At 39.2% G+C, this 20,911-nt stretch overlaps 1 protein-coding gene across 5 annotated transcripts in view; it reads right to left on the minus strand.

Annotated features, from left to right (window-relative positions):
- EPHB6 (EPH receptor B6) overlaps window positions 1–20,911 on the minus strand; it is an 85,943-nt gene that overhangs the window by 62,882 nt on the left and 2,150 nt on the right. For all 5 annotated transcript variants that reach the window (XM_084502127.1, XM_084502128.1, XM_084502126.1 and 2 more), the window contains exon 2: window positions 4,717–4,914. In XM_084502127.1, the coding sequence (XP_084358253.1) occupies window positions 4,717–4,810 (94 nt within the window). In that variant the 5' untranslated portion in view covers window positions 4,811–4,914. The remainder of the gene's footprint in view (window positions 1–4,716; window positions 4,915–20,911) is intronic.

A 20,911-nucleotide genomic window follows, 5' to 3' on the forward strand; every position in this document is an offset into this window, starting at 1 on the left:
TTAATGTAATTTATTAACTATTACGAACAAGCTAGAGCACTGAGAAACTAAAAACAAACTAAAAACACTTTCCCCCCACGCACCTTCTTCTACCTCCACCCCACAAGTGGCGAAGGGGAACAGAGCAGAGAACAGGGCCTGTGGTCAGTCTATGACGCTTTGTAACTGCCGCTCCTTCACAGTTACTCTCTTCCCCTGCTCCAGCATGGGGTCCCTCCCACGAGATGCTGTTCTTCCCAAACTGATCTGTACTGGGTTTGTGTGGCAAGGTTTTGGTAGTGGGGGGCTGAAGGGGTGGCCTCTGTGAGAAGAATCCAGGAGCTGCCCCAAGCTAGATAACAGCTAGTTTCAGCTGACTCCAGAGGAACCTGCTGCTGGCCAGAGCTAAGCCAAGAAGTGATGTTTGTGCCTCTGTGAGAGCAGATTTAAGAAAGGGAAAAAAACTGCTGGGGAACAGCAGCTGAGAGAGTAAGGAGTGTGAAACAGTCCTGCAGACACCAAGGTCAGTGCAGCAGGAGGGCAGGAGGTGCTGCAGGTGCTGCAGCTGAAGTTCCCCTGTGTCCTGTGGAAAGGCCCCTGGTGGAGCTGGCTGTCCCCCTGCAGCCCATGGGTCCCACATGGAGCAGATCTCCACGCTGCAGCCCCCCCATGGATGGAGGAGCCCCCGGTGGAGCAGGTGGATGTGGCCTGGAGGAGGCTGCAGCCCATGGAGAGCCCCCACAGGAGCAGGCCCTAGGCCGGAGCTGCAGCATGTGGAGAGGAGCCCATGCAGGAGCAGGGAGCCTGGGATGAGCTGCTGCCCGTGGGGTCCCGTGCTGGAGCAGTTTGCTCCCAAGAGATGGACCCAGTGGTATGCATCGATAATGGAGAACTTGAAGAACTTCTTGAAGAACTGTTCGGTGCTGCCTTATCTAACATGGGGTAGCTTCTGGACTCTTCTCACAGAGTCCACCCCTGCACACTCAACACATCTTTATGTAAAAAGCAAGGATCTGATCATCAAACATAAAAGAAGGCTTTAGAAGCATGAATCTAAATGAGAAAGCAAATATGAGCTTGTGTCTACTAACTTTAGAAATATTCTGATAGGTTGTTCTGAAAGTCTGAAGTTCAGCTCAAGACTTTCAGATTTGCAGAACTGCCATTACTTATCACTAATTTGAATCTGCAACACTCCAGTCATGGGAGCCATCCACCACTTCTCCGATTCCAATAAGGTCATAGCCCTGCAACTGTGCACACATCTCTAACTCATAATTTATTCTATATACTGTATGCCTTGGTACACAGGCACTTAAGGGAGGCACCCCAATGTGTTGCATTCTTTAAAAGGGTCTGAGGGATTTCTGCAAAATGTTCCTTATAGGAACTTTCTTGCCTAAAAGCAAGTGCTGGAGGTGACCCCACATAAGACTTATTTTGTTGATTTTGTGATTCCTTCCCTGTCATACCACTGCATGTCCTTTGTTCACTGCCTCACAGGGCTGCTGGTTGCTCTCTCCCTCGCATGTGATTCCTTGTTTAAAGCCTTCCTTTTGAGATCAGCCATCCTTTTTTTCAGAAAATATCTTTGCTCAGTTTAGTGAGGTTGATCCTATCTCTGCCAAGCATTTCTTACTCCAAAGATTACCTTTGAGGAAAAAAAAAAATGTTTTCCTTCACTTCATGTCAAGTCATTTTGAGCAATCTAAGCTATTTTCAATAAACCAAGTTATCAACCAGTTAGTAGAAAAGGTAGGGGAAAAATTAAATAAGAATACCTGATCTCACAACTTTTTGTGGCCATATTCCCTTCTGCTAAGGAGGTACACTAATGTGAAAAGTTGTTAGCAAAGCAGCACAATTAACCTCTCTCTGTCTTGAACTTCCAGAAAACATTTAGAAAGACTGTCCAGCCATTCCACAGGCTGGACCATTTGCTGTAAAACAGACATAGTCATTCATATGCAGAACATACCATTCTTTTTGCACATATTTAATGAGTTCTGCAAAATGAGCTACACTTGTGTTTATAGCTGTACGCATTTATAACTCTGTTGAAACAAAAGTAACATTCCACAGAAAATTTAACTCTGTCTTAGTAAGAGCTATTTAATTAGAAAGTTTTGACTTGCTCTCCTACATTTTGACTGTAGCCCATCAGGCGTTCTGAAATTCTATGCTACCCTACCTTTTATGATTAATAAAGTTAACTTGCCAAAAATCTTACATGACAAACTGTAAACAATAATAACATACATACATAGCTACTGACAGAAATATAATTTCTGTGCATTTTTAGTTAAGGATTTTTCAAAAACAAGGAAAAAATCTTTTTATCATCCAGTGTGTAGCTTAAAAATAATGCTTCCCAAATTAAAACCTCAAAAACTTTTGAAGTGCTATAAACATTGGTAAACACAATCTTAATGAGAACCATTGTGCAATCTTGTTTCCTTTTAAAAAGTTGAAACAATAAGTTTACAAATGCCTTCTGTTTCCAAAACAGTTTTGCCTTATGCTTCCCATGCAGATTGTTCTGTACTCTAAAAATCGTGTCTGGAAAATTTTGGACAGACGCTATATTCTATAACTGTATCAAATGAATTCAGCCTGATAATTCCTTTTTATGCATTAAAAAAACCACACCACCACCAAGAATAAAATCATTCTAAATTGCATATAAGAACTTCTTCTGAGGAGTCTTAAAGTTCCATTAGGTCTTGTAAAAGGGTACTGCCTTCATTATATTTCAAAAGCATTTTGCCTAAAAAGTGTTTGCTCTCTTTAGGATGTATAGAAAAACAGTGTGAATAATTTGGCTATTTTTCTATTCCACTCTCCAGCTTCTCCTTTTATTTCTTAACCATTTATATCATGGTTTTAACGATATTGTTTTTCCACTGATAGAAAATTTTAAACATTTAGTTTGAAACAAAAATGCCTGATAAAAACTTGAAGAAAAATTATCTTAATTGATTTTACCTACTCAGTCAATCCTCTTCTGCTAGTGATGAGTCATATTTTAGTTATGATTTAAAACTTTTATTTTTCTTTTTTTCCTTTTTTTTTTTTTTGGTAAGGTTTCTTAAAGACAAAAGGGGCTTTTTCAACTTAAACCTCTAATCTGAAGTTTCAGGTTTCTACTATATATAATCATGAGTTAACAAAATGGCCATGGCTCTTTTTCCTTTCTTATGGATAACTGCAGCAAAACTTTTTACATGTCACTCATCACTTACTGTCCTTCCCCTAATGTATAATAATTCTTTGTGTTTTGACCAAACCAAAATTACTTACATCTGTGATACTAATTAGCTTTGGGGAGTAATCCTAGTTCTAAATAACACTGTCACAACACAAGGTCCTGTCTCCCCTGACTGCACTGAGTTGCATTTCAGCTCCTGAGCAGCTGTACTTCTCCATAGGCAGAATTTTACTGTCTTATTCTGATAAAAACATTTAAATCATGTGATCTGCGTGGTTGTATCAAAGAGCATTTTCAAAATTCTTTCATGACTAGAAACTTTCAGGGGAGATCACTGAATTCTGAAAATGTTTCTACAGGCGTCACTGAATTACTTCATATCTGGGGAAGAAGGACATTTTCCCCACCTTCTCTATCTCATTTACACAAGGGAATAACAACTCTTAAAGTACTTAATTTAAATATCATTAATGAACGGTTTCAGAGACTTAGGTATTAGTGTACAATGTTACATCAATTATTTTCCCTCTGAACTTCCCTCACTCAATTCCACTATGCTCTTCTCCCCTCCTATTAAGTGAAAGAATGCTTTCCTCTTCACTATTAAATAGAAAAATCATTTTTTTTTTCTTTCCATTCTTCACTCACTTTTTCTTGCATCTCCCACAGTTCTTTTTTTCCCTCGCTCCAGGTCTTTCCTGTCCTGTCTCCCTTTGATTCCCCTTCTCTCCTCTCCTTTTTCAGAGGCTTTCATGTATGCAAGATGAACATTCAGCACAATGCAGTGCAGTTCAGTGAACAAGTGTAGCTGCAAGGATATTTCTTTGAACAAACAAGAGGATGGTTTACAATATCTCTGCCCTTCTCCAAATCACTCTCATAGCTGCCATCTCATCTCCTGTTCTCATTATCCTCCCTCCTATCACCTGTTCTTTCTTATCCTCTTTTATTGGCCTTTCTTCTCCCTTTCCTGTCTTTACTCTATCATCTCATCACTGCTCTGTCTCCTTGCCTCCTCCTCTGCTGGCTCAATCCAAACTGCCTCTTCTTGTTAATGCAAAGTATTCTCTCCATGTCTATTACATAGGACAAGTTGTTCAGATGGTGGAGGCAAAAATTCCTGTAGCCCACTGGATGCTGCCTTGTAAGACAGCATAAACCTTTAGAGACTTTCTCAAAACAAACATGGTGCAAAAACGTTAACACAGGAATCAAATACATACAAAGCATAAACACGCTTATTCATGGGGCACGAAGTTTAGTATTTGAGAATGTCACTCCTGAAACAGACAGTAGAAGTATCCATTAACAGGACTAGTTCTTCATATGAGGTGTTGTTGCCTGTTACACTAGAAACAATATTAGTATCTTTTATATCTCAGGAGACAGTGTAACCATCAAAAAACACAAAGGTATTTGCTTAATGCTTATCTTTACTGTGATAAGCATGCTGGAGAACACACTTTTATTTTTTTTTCCTCTGGAGAAAAACCTGTTAAGTTCTTGCATTTCATAAAATCTACTCTTACCTTCCAGAGAGGTGACTAGATGAAAGAAGCAGACCATCCAGAGCCAACCCATTCCCAACACTCTTCTTGCATTGATGCCAGCATTAGAATCCATGAAGATTCTCTGTAGTTCCCACCATCTCTAATAGACACTCTTGAAATGTTCAGAGGTTGCTTGAAGTGTTTCAGTATCAAAGCATAGGCCTTCACACAGTAATGCTGGTTAAGGACAGAGAGAAGGTAGAAACAGAAATGAGGTCACAATAATATAGACCTGGCAGTTTTTATACACCTACTCATTTACTACTTCAGAGGTATAGGTGAAGAGAGTTGCAAAGACACAATATGTACCATGTTTCCATAGCATTCACTCCTAAGCCTTCAGTCCCAGTTGTTTTGTACACTGCTAGTGAACACAGATTCTGAGACATTCATGGCATCAGTGAGAGTGGGGTTCCCAGATCATTGTTAATTTCTCACACAGTATAGGCTGCTTTAAGTCCTGACCCTTTGCGTCTTTGGCAACATCCTTTGGAAGGTCTCTATTCCAATTCCCTTGCATTGTTTCCAAATTCTGTCTCATAATTACATTTCACTTTTGACAGTAGCCATGACAGGAGTTTTCACCATTTGTGACAATTCAAATCTGCACTGCTGACACACTTTGATGCTAAAAGTAACTACATTTCAGATGCAGACAATTGTCCATGTAAAGATAGTGCTGCACCACACTACAGAAGCTGGACAGTACTATTCCCACAAATGTGTTGCAGGTGAGGAAGCAAACACTGTGCTTTTTAAGGTCAAACAGGGAGTCTGCATTACTGCCAAAAAAATGAACAAAATTCCAAATTTATTATCTAAGGAAAAAAGCAAACAAAACAAACAAACAAACAAACAAACAAACAAACAAAAAAAAAAAAAAAAAAAAAAACACCACTACTAAGAACCTGACATCAAGGCATCAAGGCCATTGTCACAGTTTGGAAACAGCACAGAGCCTAATCCAGCACTACATTAAATCAACCCAATATAATAATTTTGCTAAGGAAGGTGTTTCTGGCCTCATCTGCCCAGTTCTTGTACCACAAAGGAAACCTCATGGTACAATGTAGGTTACATGCAAAGAACAGTATGTTTTTTTTTCTTTATGTGCTCTTTGTGCAGAGCACTGAAAACACTTCAGGGAGACACTGAAGCATGGCTAAGGAGGAAAAAAAAAAGTCTCAGACAATATAGAGAAGAAATGGCTCAGTAACTTGGCTGAAATAGGGGACAGAAGAGCTGTAATTTAAAGGGACAGCCTCACTGCAATTATCTGAAAACCCAGAAAAGGGAAAATTGAGCAATTTTAGAGTAGCATAGAACTAGCAGCCTGGGAAGCATGAGATGAAGCAATGGAGTGGAATTTCATTTGCTTTGCTAAAGAGGGGCAGAAATTACTGGACAAAATGGGATAGTTCTGTCTTACACTGTCCCTGATGAGAAACTTAAAAAAATAAAATAAATAAACAAAAGACAGTAAAATGTGACTGAGGAAAAATGAAGATTAAAAAAAAAGAAGATAGCAGTAATACAGGAATCAGTTTAGGAAAGATGTAGACAGCACAGAAGAAAAACACCACACATGAAACTGAAAAGGAGAAAATTTCAGGTTGAACGATGAGCATACCCTTTCTTACAGAAAGAAGCATATAGCAGCATTCTCCAGGTAAAGGGCTGAAGACTATTGCTTGAGACAAGAAGGGATCTGGGGGTGCTAATCAACAGATGGTTCAACACAAGTCAGAAGTGTGCCCTGGCAGCCAAGAGGGCAAAACATTTTGTGTTGCCTTTAACGTAGCATAGCTAGCCCGTCTACAACAGGCATCTGCTTTATTTAGTGCTGGTGCATCCTCACCTAGAACATTGTGTGCAGTTCTGAGCTCCACAATACAAAAAGGATATTAAGATACTTGAAAGCATCCAGAAGAGGTCAACAAAGCAGGTAAAAGGATTGGAAAGCATGTCCTATGAGGAGAAGCTGAGCGCACTTGAGTTGTCTAGTTTGGATTAAAGGAAGCTAAGAGGTTACCCTATTGCTCTCTACAGCTGCATGAGCAGGGGAAGTAGAGATGGAGGTGCCAATCTCTTCTCCTTGATAACAAATAATAGGGCATGCAAGAATGACACAAAGCTGAGCCAGGGGAGGTTCCAACTGGATATTAGGAAAATTTTCTTTAACATAAAGGTGGTCAAATACTGGAACAGGCTTCTTAGTGAGTTATTGATGCCCCATGGATGTCAGTGTTCAAGAAGCATTAAGATAACACCTTCAATAGCAAGCTTTAACTTTTGGTTAGCCCTCAAAGTGTCAGGCAGTTATATGGATTTGTGCAGTCACTTATCCTGCAGTACCCCAATGACATACGCCTTGAGTCTTGATGACGTGGTCATGCAAATGGCCCATCTAGGAGGGATTTCCTCAGAAACGACTGTCTTTTCTTCTGGGTTTATCTGACCCTCTGAGACTTATGAAGAACAGTCACAACTAGAGATACTGTACTGTTTCACCCCTGGCCACAGGATCTACTGAATCTAAGCTTTGAAGAAAAACCCTCACTTTCTAATCCTTTTGATTAAACCCATAAATCGCAGACCTTCATTGAAGTATAGTCCAGCTTAGTAGGTGGACAGCTTGTAACTACAGATCAGTAAACAGTACACACTACCACTCTAACAGACACCACCTGCAAAACATGCATAAAAATGGCAGTTAAATATGCACCTGAAACATGCTTCTATCTGGGTTCTACAGAATGAATTTGGACATGCCTTTAGTATTAAGAAAAAAGCAAGATTATTCAAGCATTTCAAAAGCCCTCTAAAGAAGAGATGAGGGCCTGATAGGTTCTTCCTATCCAGAAATGGAATGTATCTGTTTCTTTGAGCTCTTTATTTCACAAAAAGTAAGAGACCAAAACAGAGGCAGCAGGGAGAACTGCCAGTCCTATAGTCCCCAATTACTACAGGAGACCACCGAAGGGTCAGTTCCATTATTCCATTTTATGAAAGCTGACAGGAGTTTGATCCACTACTCCGAAGAGGTTATCATCCTGCATTACTTTGCAGAAATCCCACCTCTAAAATTGGTCCAAGTAGCTTATTCACTGGAGCCAAATGTAAACAATGGGTCTGTCCACACAGTGAAGGAACTGTCCATTCTTAATCTAGAGTTATTTTCTTGACGGTCTTCCTTACTGGAAGAGCACTTATGTGTTCAGATAAGCAGTCAGCAGAATAACTATTCTTCATGATTTAGTGCAAACCATGTTTCAGAACACAAGAATGAACACTGAAGCAGATCAACAGTCTATCTAATACAGTTTTCTATGTGCCTCGAGTGGCAGGAAGAGATTTAGAGCCAGCTTGCAAGCTTGGCCTCTCTCCGTTGCATTCAGCTACTACTTCTCTAGCATCCACAAAACTACAGTTGCTAAATGGTAGACACCAAACCATTCCTTCTAATATATCTGTATGAATTTATCTAATCCCAATTTTGAAAAATTGCTGATACTCTGTACATGCTTCTATGGCAACAGATTTGAAAATGTATCTATCCCTTTGCAACAAACTACTTTTACGTATTTTAAATTGATCTACCAATAGGAGCTGAGAACCTAACAATGTGAGTTTTTTTTATTTTTATTTTTTGCTGTTCCCATTCTTCCTAACTGTCCCAAGAGCTTTTCTAGATCATCTTGTGTTGTCCCACTGGAAAAATGCTTCTTCCTTGTTTATGATTAACTGACTCCTCTAAGCCAGTATCACAGTAGAAATATTTATATAGTCATAACTTCCCTCTGCTACACTTTATTCAACAAATGTCCCTCACATTTGTCATACTTCTACATGAAAATCATCTAGATGCAAAGGAAATGCAACTTCAAAAATTCTTCAGGGTAAAGCAAATACCTTAAAAATTTTGGTAGCAGTCTTTTTCTTTTATCCTTTTGCACATTTTGCACTGTGACTCATAACAGCATAATATTATCTCTCAGTGAGGAGATAAATAAACACAATCATGGAGAGTCAATAAACTACTGCATCAATTAATTTATAGTACACACACTTATTCATCATGTTTAGATAGAGAAGAGTACAAGAAGTGAAGCTAACACTTCTTCCCATTCATGTAAAATGGGAAATCATGATAGTGTCATACATCAAGTCAAAGGCCTATCCCTCTACCCCCAGATCTCTCCTACTACAACTACTTCTTTAACAATGAGATGCCCTTGTGTCTATGGTCATGCACCTCACTATGAAAAACTTATCCATCCAGCTCATAACGCTGTTGTGAAAAGCTGTCAATTCTTCACAACTGTGTTGCCTGTGCAACACTTTGTGCATGACATAGTACTGCTTACCTTCGTTCTTTGACCATAATTACAGTAACTGCTATTCATGGAAATCTTTCTACATCTCAAACAGGAAGTGAATAGGGGTACAGCAACACATTATTTGTCACCCAGGGTTCTAGTATTTTGAAATTAATGTGATTTTCTACAAAAGTCATCACTGGTGCACACATAGCAGCACAGAGGATGTTTAATTCAATTTATAAATCATTTCAATAGTTCTTATATATCATTTTATCCTCTTTTTGAAATTATTTTGATGACAACAAAGTATTTTTAAGATATCTGAGAGAAGAATGGAATTTGTTACAGACTTGTGGGGTTTTAATCATACATGCAATTTATTAATTTACGTTAGAGATAAAAGTTCTAGGTGTTAATGTATAACTAATCTTGAAATTATTTCTCATATTTCTCATATCAATGAAATATTTCCTCTAGCTGGTTTGATCAAGCCTATAAAACCAGCTAGAAGGTTTCACCTTGATCTGCAATGGAATGGGGCTGTGTCTACATCTTTTGGGATTCTTTAGTTTTCAAGAAGCCAAAGGTTGATATTGAATGCTATCCAAAGACAGCAATTTAATTCCTTGTTTGCCATTGAAATATCAGTAGTCTTGAAGCTGAACTTCTGTGCTCTGACTATACATTTCCTATGGGGATCCAATCCAAGAACTTTCATAGGCCTTAAAGTAAATGGATTTTATTATTATTATTATTTTTATTAAGCTCCTGAGGCTTGGATTTACCCCATCAAATTGGATGCACAAATTACGAGCATCATTCCTCAAACAATATCTAGAGTAAGCAGACTGAGCTCAAATATCTCTATCAGATATCTAATATGTCCACTAAATAAAAAGCGAGCTATGCATAGCTCAACTCTCCCCAGCAGGCTTCTCAACCTAAAGTTATCTGGGGAGTTATCTGTGAAGTCTTGCAACCTGTCCCATACACAGAATTGACATATTACATATTTCTTTAGCTAACCACAGAGCTTTCCTTCAAATCTCTCTTCTTTGCTTACCTGGCTAGGCATATGCATCACATCTTTGTTTGTCACCCTTCTTTTTCTTCCTGACCAAAGTTCATTCACCTCTGTCCTATCTTTCCTCAAATTCTCACAATGCCTCCCCATTATATTTCTACCATGCTTTACAAGATGGATACTGACCTCTTGATATTATTGCAATTAAAAAAAAAAAAAAAAAAAAAAAAAAAAAAAAAAAAAAGCAATAAAAAGCAATAAGGTTTCCCTAATTAAAGATACAAAAGCAGCTCCTTTCTTTGCTTACTAGGTACTTGAATTATATGCATACTAAATACCACAAAACATATTTTAAAGCTCCTGAATAAATTTCTTGCCACCTCACAGGATCTGACTTGATTTTTATAGTGATTCATGAGTGCCTTGTGCCATTCACGGGCTTTTAAAGGAACACTGGTAATCATACTAAAGTTTCTAACACTAAGACCTGGAAGCAAAGCTCCAGCTTTGGTCTTTTAAACACATTATAGAGTGAAAATTAACAAACACTTTCTTGTGCACATTACCCATCACTTGTCTGATATAAACTTTCCTAAGAATAACAGGAATTGCAAAAGCATAGAGGTTATTCCATTTAATTTTTACTCAGTAAATGAAGGAGACTGTAGAAAGAAGAGAGGTAACAGATCAATAAATAATTATAATTTTGCTCTGCTTGTCTCAAATTTCACCTTGTTTTTCTGGAAAGTTCTTGCAGTACAACTATGCACAGACCCTTGCAATACACTTCTATCTATGTGGAAATAAACATGATTTTTTTTTCTTCAATTTCAGGTGTGGTTTACCTTTTATAGGTTTTATCTGTATAAAACCAGGATGATCTTCAGTTTTTAAATAATAGAATTAAACCTTTCTCAAGCAGTGTGTAAAATGTTGTATTTCCAAGAACTTAAACAAAGCATTTTATGTTTAAGGGATTTGACTTAATTATCCCTGAGGGTGGCCATATGTACTAGCTCTGGCTGGGATGGAGTTAACTTTCCCTGCAGTGTCCCATATATATTGCAGTGCTCTACACCTGTAGCTAGAATAGCACTGGTATCACACTAGTTTCGTACAATTTTGTAGTGTTTCTCAGGGTACTGAGAGAACTGGCAGAGGAGCTGGCCAAGCCACTTACCATCATTTATCAACAGTCCTGGCCATCGGGGGAGGTCCCAGTTGACTGGCGGCTAGCAAACGTGACGCCCATCTACAAGAAGGGCCAGAGGACAGACCCAGGGAACTACAGGCCTGTCAGTTTGACCTCAGTGCCAGGGAAGGTCATGGAGCAGATTATCTTGAGAGTCATCACGCAGCACTTGCAGGGCAAGCACGCGATCAGGCCCAGTCAGCATGGGTTTATGAAAGGCAGATCCTGCTTGACGAACCTGATCTCCTTCTGTGACAAAGTGACGTGCTGGGTGGATGAGGGGAAGGCTGTGGATGTGGTCTACCTTGACTTCAGCAAGGCTTTTGACACCGTCTCCCACAGCATTCTCCTCAAGAAACTGGCTGCTCTTGGCTTGGACTGGCGCACGCTTTGTTGGGTTAGAAACTGGCTGGATAGCCAGGCCCAAAGAGTCGTGGTAAATGGAGTCAAGTCCAGTTGGAGGCCAGTCTCTAGTGGCGTTCCCCAGGGCTCGGTGCTGGGGCCGGTCCTCTTTAATATCTTCATTGATGATCTGGATGAGGGCATTGAGTGCACCCTCAGCAAGTTTGCAGATGACACCAAGTTAGGTGAGTGTGTCGATCTGTTCAAGGGTAGGAAAGCTCTGCAGGAGGATCTGGATAGGCTGCACCGATGGGCTGAGGTCAACTGCATGAAGTTCAACAAGGTCAAGTGCCGGGTCCTGCACCTGGGGCGCAATAACCCCGAGCAGAGCTACAGGCTAGGAGATGAGTGGTTGGAGAGCTGCCAGGCAGAGAAGGACCTGGGAGTGATGGTTGATAGTCAGCTGAATATGAGCCAGCAGTGTGCTCAGGTGGACAAGAAGGCCAACGGCATCCTGGCTTGTATCAGGAACAGTGTGACCAGCAGGGCTAGGGAGGTGATCGTCCCCCTGTACTCAGCTCTGGTGAGGCCGCACCTCGAGTACTGTGTTCAGTTTTGGGCCCCTCGCTATAAGAAAGACATTGAGGTGCTCGAAAGAGTCCAGAGAAGGGCGACGAAGCTGGTGAGGGGTCTGGAGAACAAGTCCTATGAGGAGCGGCTGAGGGAGCTGGGCTTGTTTAGCCTGGAGAAAAGGAGGATCAGGGGCGACCTTATCGCTCTCTACAGATACCTCAAAGGAGGCTGTAGCGAGGTGGGGGTTGGTCTGTTCTCCCACGTGCCTGGTGACAGGACGAGGGGGAATGGGCTTAATTTGTGCCAGGGGAGTTTTAGGTTGGATGTTAGGAAGAACTCCTTTACCGAAAGGGTTGTGAGGCATTGGAACGGGCTACCCAGGGAAGTGGGTGAGTCACCATCCCTGGAAGTCTTTAACAGACGTTTAGATGTAGAGCTTAGGGATATCGTTTAGTGTTAGTGTTAGGTCAGAGGTTGGACTCGATGATCTTGAGGTCTCTTCCAACCTAGAAATTCTGTGAATTCTGTGAATTATGAAAATGTCTGTCCTACATAATAATGGCTACGGGTATTGAGGCCCTGCTTCCTAGAACGTGTCCAAACATCATTTGTTGATGGGAAGTAGAGAATGTAGTTTTTTCCTCTCTCTGTGCTTTTGCACAGACTTTTTTTTTTTTTTTTTTTTTTTTCCCTCTTCCTTTTCTTCCTTTTCCCTTTAACTAAATTATTCTTATCTAAATCTGGAAGCTTTTTTTTTTTTTTTTTTTCAACATACTTTCTTCTTCCCCTCTTCTGAGAAGGAGAGGTAGTAAGAAAGCAGTTGTGGTGGAGTTTAGCTGTTCAAACAGGTAATATCACACCACATCATCAACTTCTAGATGAAAAAATTCTGTGGTAGTTAAAATTCTTTGAAAATTGAAATTTCCTTCTTGTGTAATACTAGCACTAAGTTTATTTAAATGCCTGAAGTTTCACAGTAATTTTAGGGTAGTGACACCTACAGTTTATAAGGACAACTCTGAAAAAATTGCAGAAAATGATGCATACTATTTTGTCATTAGAAAAAAAGAAAAAAAAAAAAGAAAAAAAAAGGGAAAAACATTTTTCACAAGCAATATTCAAGCAAAGTATGTCTGACATAAAGAGTATGTCCCTAAAATCATGTTCTCATCTTTTAAGCAGTGCTGATTTTGCTTCTTTTGCACCTTAAATTAATTTGATTGTTAAGGGATGGAAAAATATGATAAAGATGCCAAGCACAGTGTTAATAATGGTAAGACAAGCAATAGCACAAATCAGGCAAATAACCTTGATATTTGCTTCCCATATCTGGGAGATCATCTGCAAATCTGCATGGACAAACTAGGCACAGAGCTGCAGAAGGGCCTTAAGGGCACTGTCAGGATGCTGTAAAAGAAATCAAGTCCCCGAAAGTTTGGGTGGGGGGGAAATGGTGGTCTTATAAAAGTAAGATATGAACAATGAAAGCTTACAAGCCTAAGAAAATGAATTTTTTATACTAAAGTTCTCTTCCATTTTAAGTTAAGAGTATTTCCAGCCATGTAAGGCTACACATGAACCAAAATATATGTATAAACACTTAAACATTGCAATGGGGAGGGAGAAAAAAAAAAAAAAAAAAAAAAAAAGAGAGAGAATATCTTTCTTTTTAAGAAAACTTCTAACTTTAACTTTTTAACTGTTAAACTGCTTAATTCTTTTTAACCGTTATTTGTGGACAAAAGTTTGCAAAGCCCTTTATAAGGATTAAGATTTTTTTTTAATCTGCAGTAAAGACTTTTTAAAAATATATTTACTGTCTTCATCTCTGATTTTGCTTTTGACTTTTTTTAGGGTTTTTCAGCAAGGAGAATTTGGCATAAGCAGAAAATGCATGCTATTCACAGTATTCAAATGTATGTTGTTCATTAGGAGACAGCAGCAACACTGACAGCTGGTAAAATAAAAAAATAATTTAAAAAAAATCATTAGTCTTCTATGGGAATTCCTTCCATTTGAAATTGCCTTTCATTCCATGAGAGAACCTGACATTTCAAATTGACTACAGAAAGAACTAATAATATTAAAACATCCTCATTTAATTGCTGCTGTCTTTATCAACCTAAAAAACCTCTCCTTTCTTGCTCAAAGTATGCAATTTTGGGTTTTCAGATAACATGCTTAATGATTTGAGCGTTGATTATAACTACTTTTTCCATTTTAATCAGCCTTGTTCTGTCATATATCTTGGCTTTCAAAGTGTTGGCTGCAAGCATTTTCAGATAGAGGCTACTTTTAAAAACTATTTAATTATTAACACTATTTATCACTGGTTTTATTCATCTTAAGAGAAGCAAGCACAGAATGGTTCTCTGCAAAACACAAGACAACAGAAGCACTGAAACATAATCACATCACTCATCTTTTTTTGTTGCCCTGATCTTGCCATCCAAACCTTAGTCCCCAGCCCCACTCCATGTGATCGTTTACCAGCTAGATTCCATCCAGTTATACCCCCATATCTCCTATTGCAAAGATCAGTTTTCTAGTTCTAGGATATGGAACTGGGGATTAAAAATTATCTTCAGTCATGCTGATTCACTTAAATGTTGCTGACTGCACCAACAGGCTGTACAATATACAGGCTTTAGTTGCAGCATTTCAATTAGAGTGTTGGATATGGAAAACATATGCACAAAACTATGGGGGAGAGGGAAAATAGCTCAAAGAAGAGTTAGTTCCACAATGCATCTTTTATGCTTATTTGACCATCATTTTTCAAGATAGGAGTTTGGTCTATTCCACCACTAGTATGAGCCTCACATTCCCATCAGGCAGTAAAGTGCCACAAAATCCTATACTGCACTGATCACACTCAACAGTACTATACACAAAAACTAACTTTAATCTATGTCTAACCATTTTTGGATTAGGTGCATGGCACTTTGCAGTAACATGCAAACAGAGACTATCTTGGTAGCAATCCCCCAAGGAAATGTAAGAGCACAGAGCCAGGGATTGTGAAAACTAGAACTTATTCTGGGAATTAGAAAATTGCTAATTTCTCTATTTTTAGCTCTCTCCAGTTCCAGCTTCTAAATCCAGAATCTTCAGACTCAGTCCCCTTCTCTCATGGTATGTTGGTCTTACTATTAAAGTGACTGAAACCAGCAGCAACAACAGAGAATGTAACAGTCCCATTCAACTTCAAAAACATCTTACTTTTGCACTATTTTTTTTAAATCTTTATCAATTATATGTAGATATTTATTTAGAGGACAACAGTAATGATTTATGCAAGTTCAGAGCTCAGACTAGGCCCCTACTTTGATTTTGTCAGTCTGGTTACTCAAACTTGGCTCTTGTTTAGGAGACAGCAGAGGCAGTGAGGCAGACGGCAGTTCAGAGAGCAGTGAGGCAGAAACAGCAGCTTGAAGAGATCTAGGTTGTAAATAAGAGACAGATGACCTGGAAGGGAATGACTGGGTGGAATGATTAGATGAGTTGAATGCAGCATTCCAGGAAGCCCATGAGCAGTGAAGGTAGGTTAGAAAGCCCCACCAAAAAACATGAACTTGCCACTGGCCAAGCCTGAAGAGCAACTAAGTCCATTGCCAGATCCTTCCCTCGTCTTCCTCCATCCTGCATTTCCAGCTCATTGTTTCCATACTCAGGAAATGGGAACATTATGTGCCACTAATACTTAACGAAAATAGAAAAGTCTTAAGAGGAAAAGGGAAGGCCAAGTGGATTATGGTAGAAAGATATTTCAGACTCATAAGATTTCTTTCTAATTACATGTGTACTATTTTTAGTGCCAGAGATGAAAGCAATCACATATAAGCCTCAGATCTCATCCTGCCTCCTCTGTGTCTTAAAGGCTTACTTATATTTCACTGTGGATGTTGGAGCTCATTATTCTTATTAACAATCATGTTCAATAACAAAAGCAAAGGACAACACTCAAAGTGAAGCAAGGACAACACACCACTTCCTTTCCTTCGATACTGGTCTCAACTGTAACACAGCAGATCCAAGACACATTTTCTGACATGAAGGTTGTCTCCCTCCCCAGTTGCCAGAGAGAGTGTAATAATAAGAACTAAATAGGTAGTTAGTCACTATTTTGGTTCCCTGAGTTGCAGGAACCTTCAGCTGTCTGAGACTATCCAGAGCCACTTCTAATTAAGGATGGGTAAAATTATCCATGAGGAACAGGCAATTTTTAACATGATTCTTCAAGTCAACGTTAGGATGACTTCTGACTGAAATAAGGAACGCAAGTCATGTATCATTCCTATTACGTTATTTCACCAAATTTGTTTCTAGTACATAGTCCAGGGCCCTGAGCAAATGGGTGCTATAGTAAAGCACCAAAAGAAAACTAATTACTCCTCAGCATCTGACTCCCAGATCTGTGTGTCACAGAAGAACACAACACCAAGATGCATGCAAACTACAGAAAACTCCCTCTATCAAGTCTCTGTTTAGCTGCTAGATCTGAACAGACCACTGACTTATACCCAGGTCAGCAGAATTTGTTGTCAAATCATGTTGTAGTACCAGGTCTCTGCCAATTCCCAATGCAGAAGTATGCTTAGCGAAGTATATAAGAAGGCCACTGAGATGCTCTCTGTGCTAGTAATTAAATGATCATTACTCAAGAGAATTATTCCAGTCCTGATATTACAGTGATGGCAGTGATAACTGCTGGTGTGACTGCCCCTTTATAAGGACCACATGCTTCAAATGGGATTAGCAAAGTCACTGAAAAGTGAAAATGCATTCCCATTGCTACTGGCACTAGCTCAAAGCCTACTGACATTAGAATGGGAAGGAGCTGTCTCAGAGAAAATTGCAAGCATCCCAGTCCAGCTGTGTTTCCATCAGCAATTCTTCCTGGTTCAAAGCCAGGAAGGAGTAAATCCAAATATTTTCCCTGGTGCAGAAGGTATTTCTGATCCTGCTTACTGGGATCAAATTGAGCCAAGCTGTGTGTAAAGCAACATTTGGAAGTTCAATTTTTATAAACAGTCCAAACCCTTAATTTCCAAACTGAAGTTATTCAAACCCTATCCAGAGGTCTCCACAGCAAGATCTCCTTTGTGATATTCCATACACTTCTTAAATAATTTTTAGGAAGATAAAATAGCTCTGCCAAGGAACCCTATTTCCATGTGTAGACATCCTCAGGATCTGTGGAAACCTGTTGTAAGCATGATGCTAAGAGCCCCCACACAGGCGTCTCCATCCCACACAGTGCCTCTGAAGTGGTCAGCTGGGTCAAATACATTCATATCATGTGTGTGTTTTATATTAAGTGGGAGAGAGATTAGGTAATTTAAGGAAGCTTTGAAAGCTTTATAGAACTTGGTGGAACATCAGTGTGCCCCATTTTACCTTTCAAAATCAAAAGCTTGCTAAAACAGAAATAAACTAGACAGAGCTAGTAGTTCTCAGTCACTACCTTCTAGGGTTTAATTACATGATTTAGACACACAGAATGTTTTCCGGAGACATGACACAGAGAAAAGCTGCATTTGGAAACTCCAGAATCAGCAGAGGATTCATTTACATGGCAAGCCTAGGGGGGGAAAAAAAAGTCTGTCTGAAAATGAAGTCATGGATGTTTCAATCCACACGTCTGGACAGGACAGAATTTCCATCCTGAGGTGAACCAAGACCTTAAGGATCTAGCCTTCACACGACTAGTTTTCAGACTGGATAGGCTGTGTTCTGACACTATCCACCATCTTGTCTAGCCCCATAAAAGCACTTTTATTCTCCTCTTTTATTCTCTTCTTGTGTGCATGTGTGCGTGTATGTGAACACAGATACATGTGTGCACATGTGCATGTGAAATATCTGAATACAAATTTCCTTGACAAACAAGCCCTGAGTAGCAGAATGCAGAAACATGGAAACATGGCAAACTGAAAACAGTGACTAGACAAGATTGATTCCCAAAGTTGCCTCTTATCTCAGAAGTGGTATCTAGAACAATCAGGTATCACCTTCCTGACAGGAATATCGGCCTACTCCAAGGCGACCTTTTTTAAGAGAAAAGACAGCATTTTCCATAAAAATAATGTGTCAGTACTTCCACAAAATATACACTTAAATAAAAACAGGGTATGTATCAATAACACACACAAAATTCTGTTACTGATGGCAGAGGAATATTTCCTGAAAGCAAAACATATGCTTCTGAGCAGAAAGTGCTAGTGTAGTTCTTCTCTTTGTTAAATATGAAACTCCTTGTGTAAATTGAATGTAATAAGAGTGATGATATAAAATGGTATCTTCTTACTCAGCAGATTTACACCTCACATGTCAGAGCACAGTGGCTGACATGGGAAATTAGGGAGTTTTCATCCTTTTATGGGTCTGCATGCCTAGTACAATTGTCAACAGAGAGATAGTTTTCTGCTATACAACAACTACAGAATTATAAAAAGTTGCAAAGATAAAGTTGCAAAAATGTGGAAACTTGCTGAATTTGTTAGTAGCTGGAATTAGTAGCTGAGTTAGTAGCAGGAAAAAGTGTGTTAGCTGTATTGCTGTAAGATGATATACAGCTTTCTTACAAAACATACTTTCCTTTTTTAGACAGTAAGACATACTAGTAACATAATATTAAAGACTTTAAAAAAAAAAAGACAAAATTATAACAGGATCATCAGTTTTCTCCTAAAGCTTTAACCATCTTTTCTCTTCACATAAAAGAGTCTTTTGGCTTTTTGAAAAAAATAAAAAATAAAATAATAAAAAAAAAACATTGTATCATTGTATGTTTATGAAAGAAAGCACTCTAACTGACACATTCTTCACAAACACTCTCCCACAATAGCACCCTTTATGGTGATACTGCCAACCTTTTTGGTTGTTAAACTACATTATATAGGTCTAGCTTGACCATACGTACCAGTTTCTACTTCTTCCATCTTCTATTGCTTGTGTATGCATTGACCATATATAAATATGGCCACAAAAATGAGTAATAAACTGTGAAACCTTAACAGTGCACTAAATGTACTTTACACTAATTTTCAGGGACTTTTTCCCACAGAAGCTACTAAGGCATAATGCATGCATAACACGGAAAAGCAGGTTATGGGGGAAGCAGACATAGATGGGAAGCATTCCTGATGCCAGAGAAAGAGCATGCGCAAGTCTCAACAATGCAGAGGAAGGATGAGTCGGCCACAAAGCAATTCTGTATTAATGGTGGTACACAAAATAAGGGTTGAGAAACCATAGTGATCTCTTATATGATTCTCTGCTTATGGCATATGCTGTACTACTGGGGGAAAGGGGAAAAACACCTTGACCTGGTCACAAAAAGGACTGTACACAGTGAATTTGTATAGGCATAAAGAAGACAATTCTCAGTTGAGTGAGGTATCAGCTCTCTTGTCAAACACATAGCCTACAGGAGCAAGCCATCCTGGAGAATAAGCAGCTGTCTCCTTGGGACAACTTGCTGCCTCTCCCCAAATTAGCATTTACACCATGTCAGTGGGTCAGCCTGCAAGTGAAATACGGAAGGTGAAGTCAGTACTAGCCTTGGTCAAAAGAAAAGAGGCATTTCTTGCCCAATCCCCTCTAAAAACAGTGTCTATAACCCAAGCTGTTCTTGCCACAGTTAATAGCATGGAAGAGCTGAGAACCTCAGAACAAAGCAAGAAAACAAGTCTTTCTGCATGGTTTCAGTGATTATAGAGGATAAAATCTTACTTCATACAAGCTCCAATGCCCCAAAGCAATGGTCTTTTCTAGTATCAAAATATATGGCCATACCTAATATTCTGTGTAGCTCAGTCGAGGAATTCAAATAAGGGTGAACTCAGAAGACACAGTAAATACATTTAAAGATTGAAGGGGCACCAGTCCTTGACAACAAACTAAAAACTGCATATATATAATTCAGCTAAGAGCACATATATGCAAAAGTCAGTACAGGAGAGAATCAATTACCTCCAGCTATACGAGGTTTGCAAAATAACCTTAAGTGGCACAAAGAGTTGAATTTAGGGAATGAAGTTCTAGAGAAAAAACAGGTTTTTTTTTTTTTGTTTGTTTGTTTGTTTTGTTTTTCAGTATAGAGATCAGGTAACATGTAAGAAACAGGATTATTAGATTGTGGAGCATCTCTTCCTTCACTGTTCAGCTGTACGTTTACTTTAAAGCACCTCAGCACTGAAGTAATCTCAAACTGGGAATGAAGAAAGCCCTAAAAACAGTCACTGCAATCCTGTATTAGTAGGTGAAGGTAGGCAGATAAGTTGTGACTAAAGAAGAGGTGCTCCCTCATCCAGTATCCATGTTTCTGATTAGGATCTGTGTAGCAAGGAAAAGGGGAACCTCCCTTGCTCATCCCAGCTGAGGCAGCAGATCCGTTTCTGTAACAAATGTGCCTAGTAGCAGTTAATCATTGCCCCATCTTAACTTTGTTCTTTTCATTTGCCCTCTCACTCTCCTTCCTCATCAGTTGATGAGCTGATATCGTTCCTAAATGAGGGATGCCCGTTGGGAGATTTGCTTCACTATCTTGACTTTATTTATGTAACTTGTGAGGGAGGCAGGTGAAATTCACTGCTCTCTTCAACCAAACAAGTGGGGTAATAGCCAAAGAGACTTCAGACTAAATAAAATTATCTCAGTGGGTCACAAAAGGCAAATTTAAAATACCCAACACAGCAACAGTCACATCATAATTTA

The sequence above is a fragment of the Aythya ferina genome (genome assembly GCF_964211825.1).
Source record: "Aythya ferina genome assembly, chromosome: 1".
Classification (NCBI taxonomy): domain Eukaryota; kingdom Metazoa; phylum Chordata; class Aves; order Anseriformes; family Anatidae; genus Aythya; species Aythya ferina.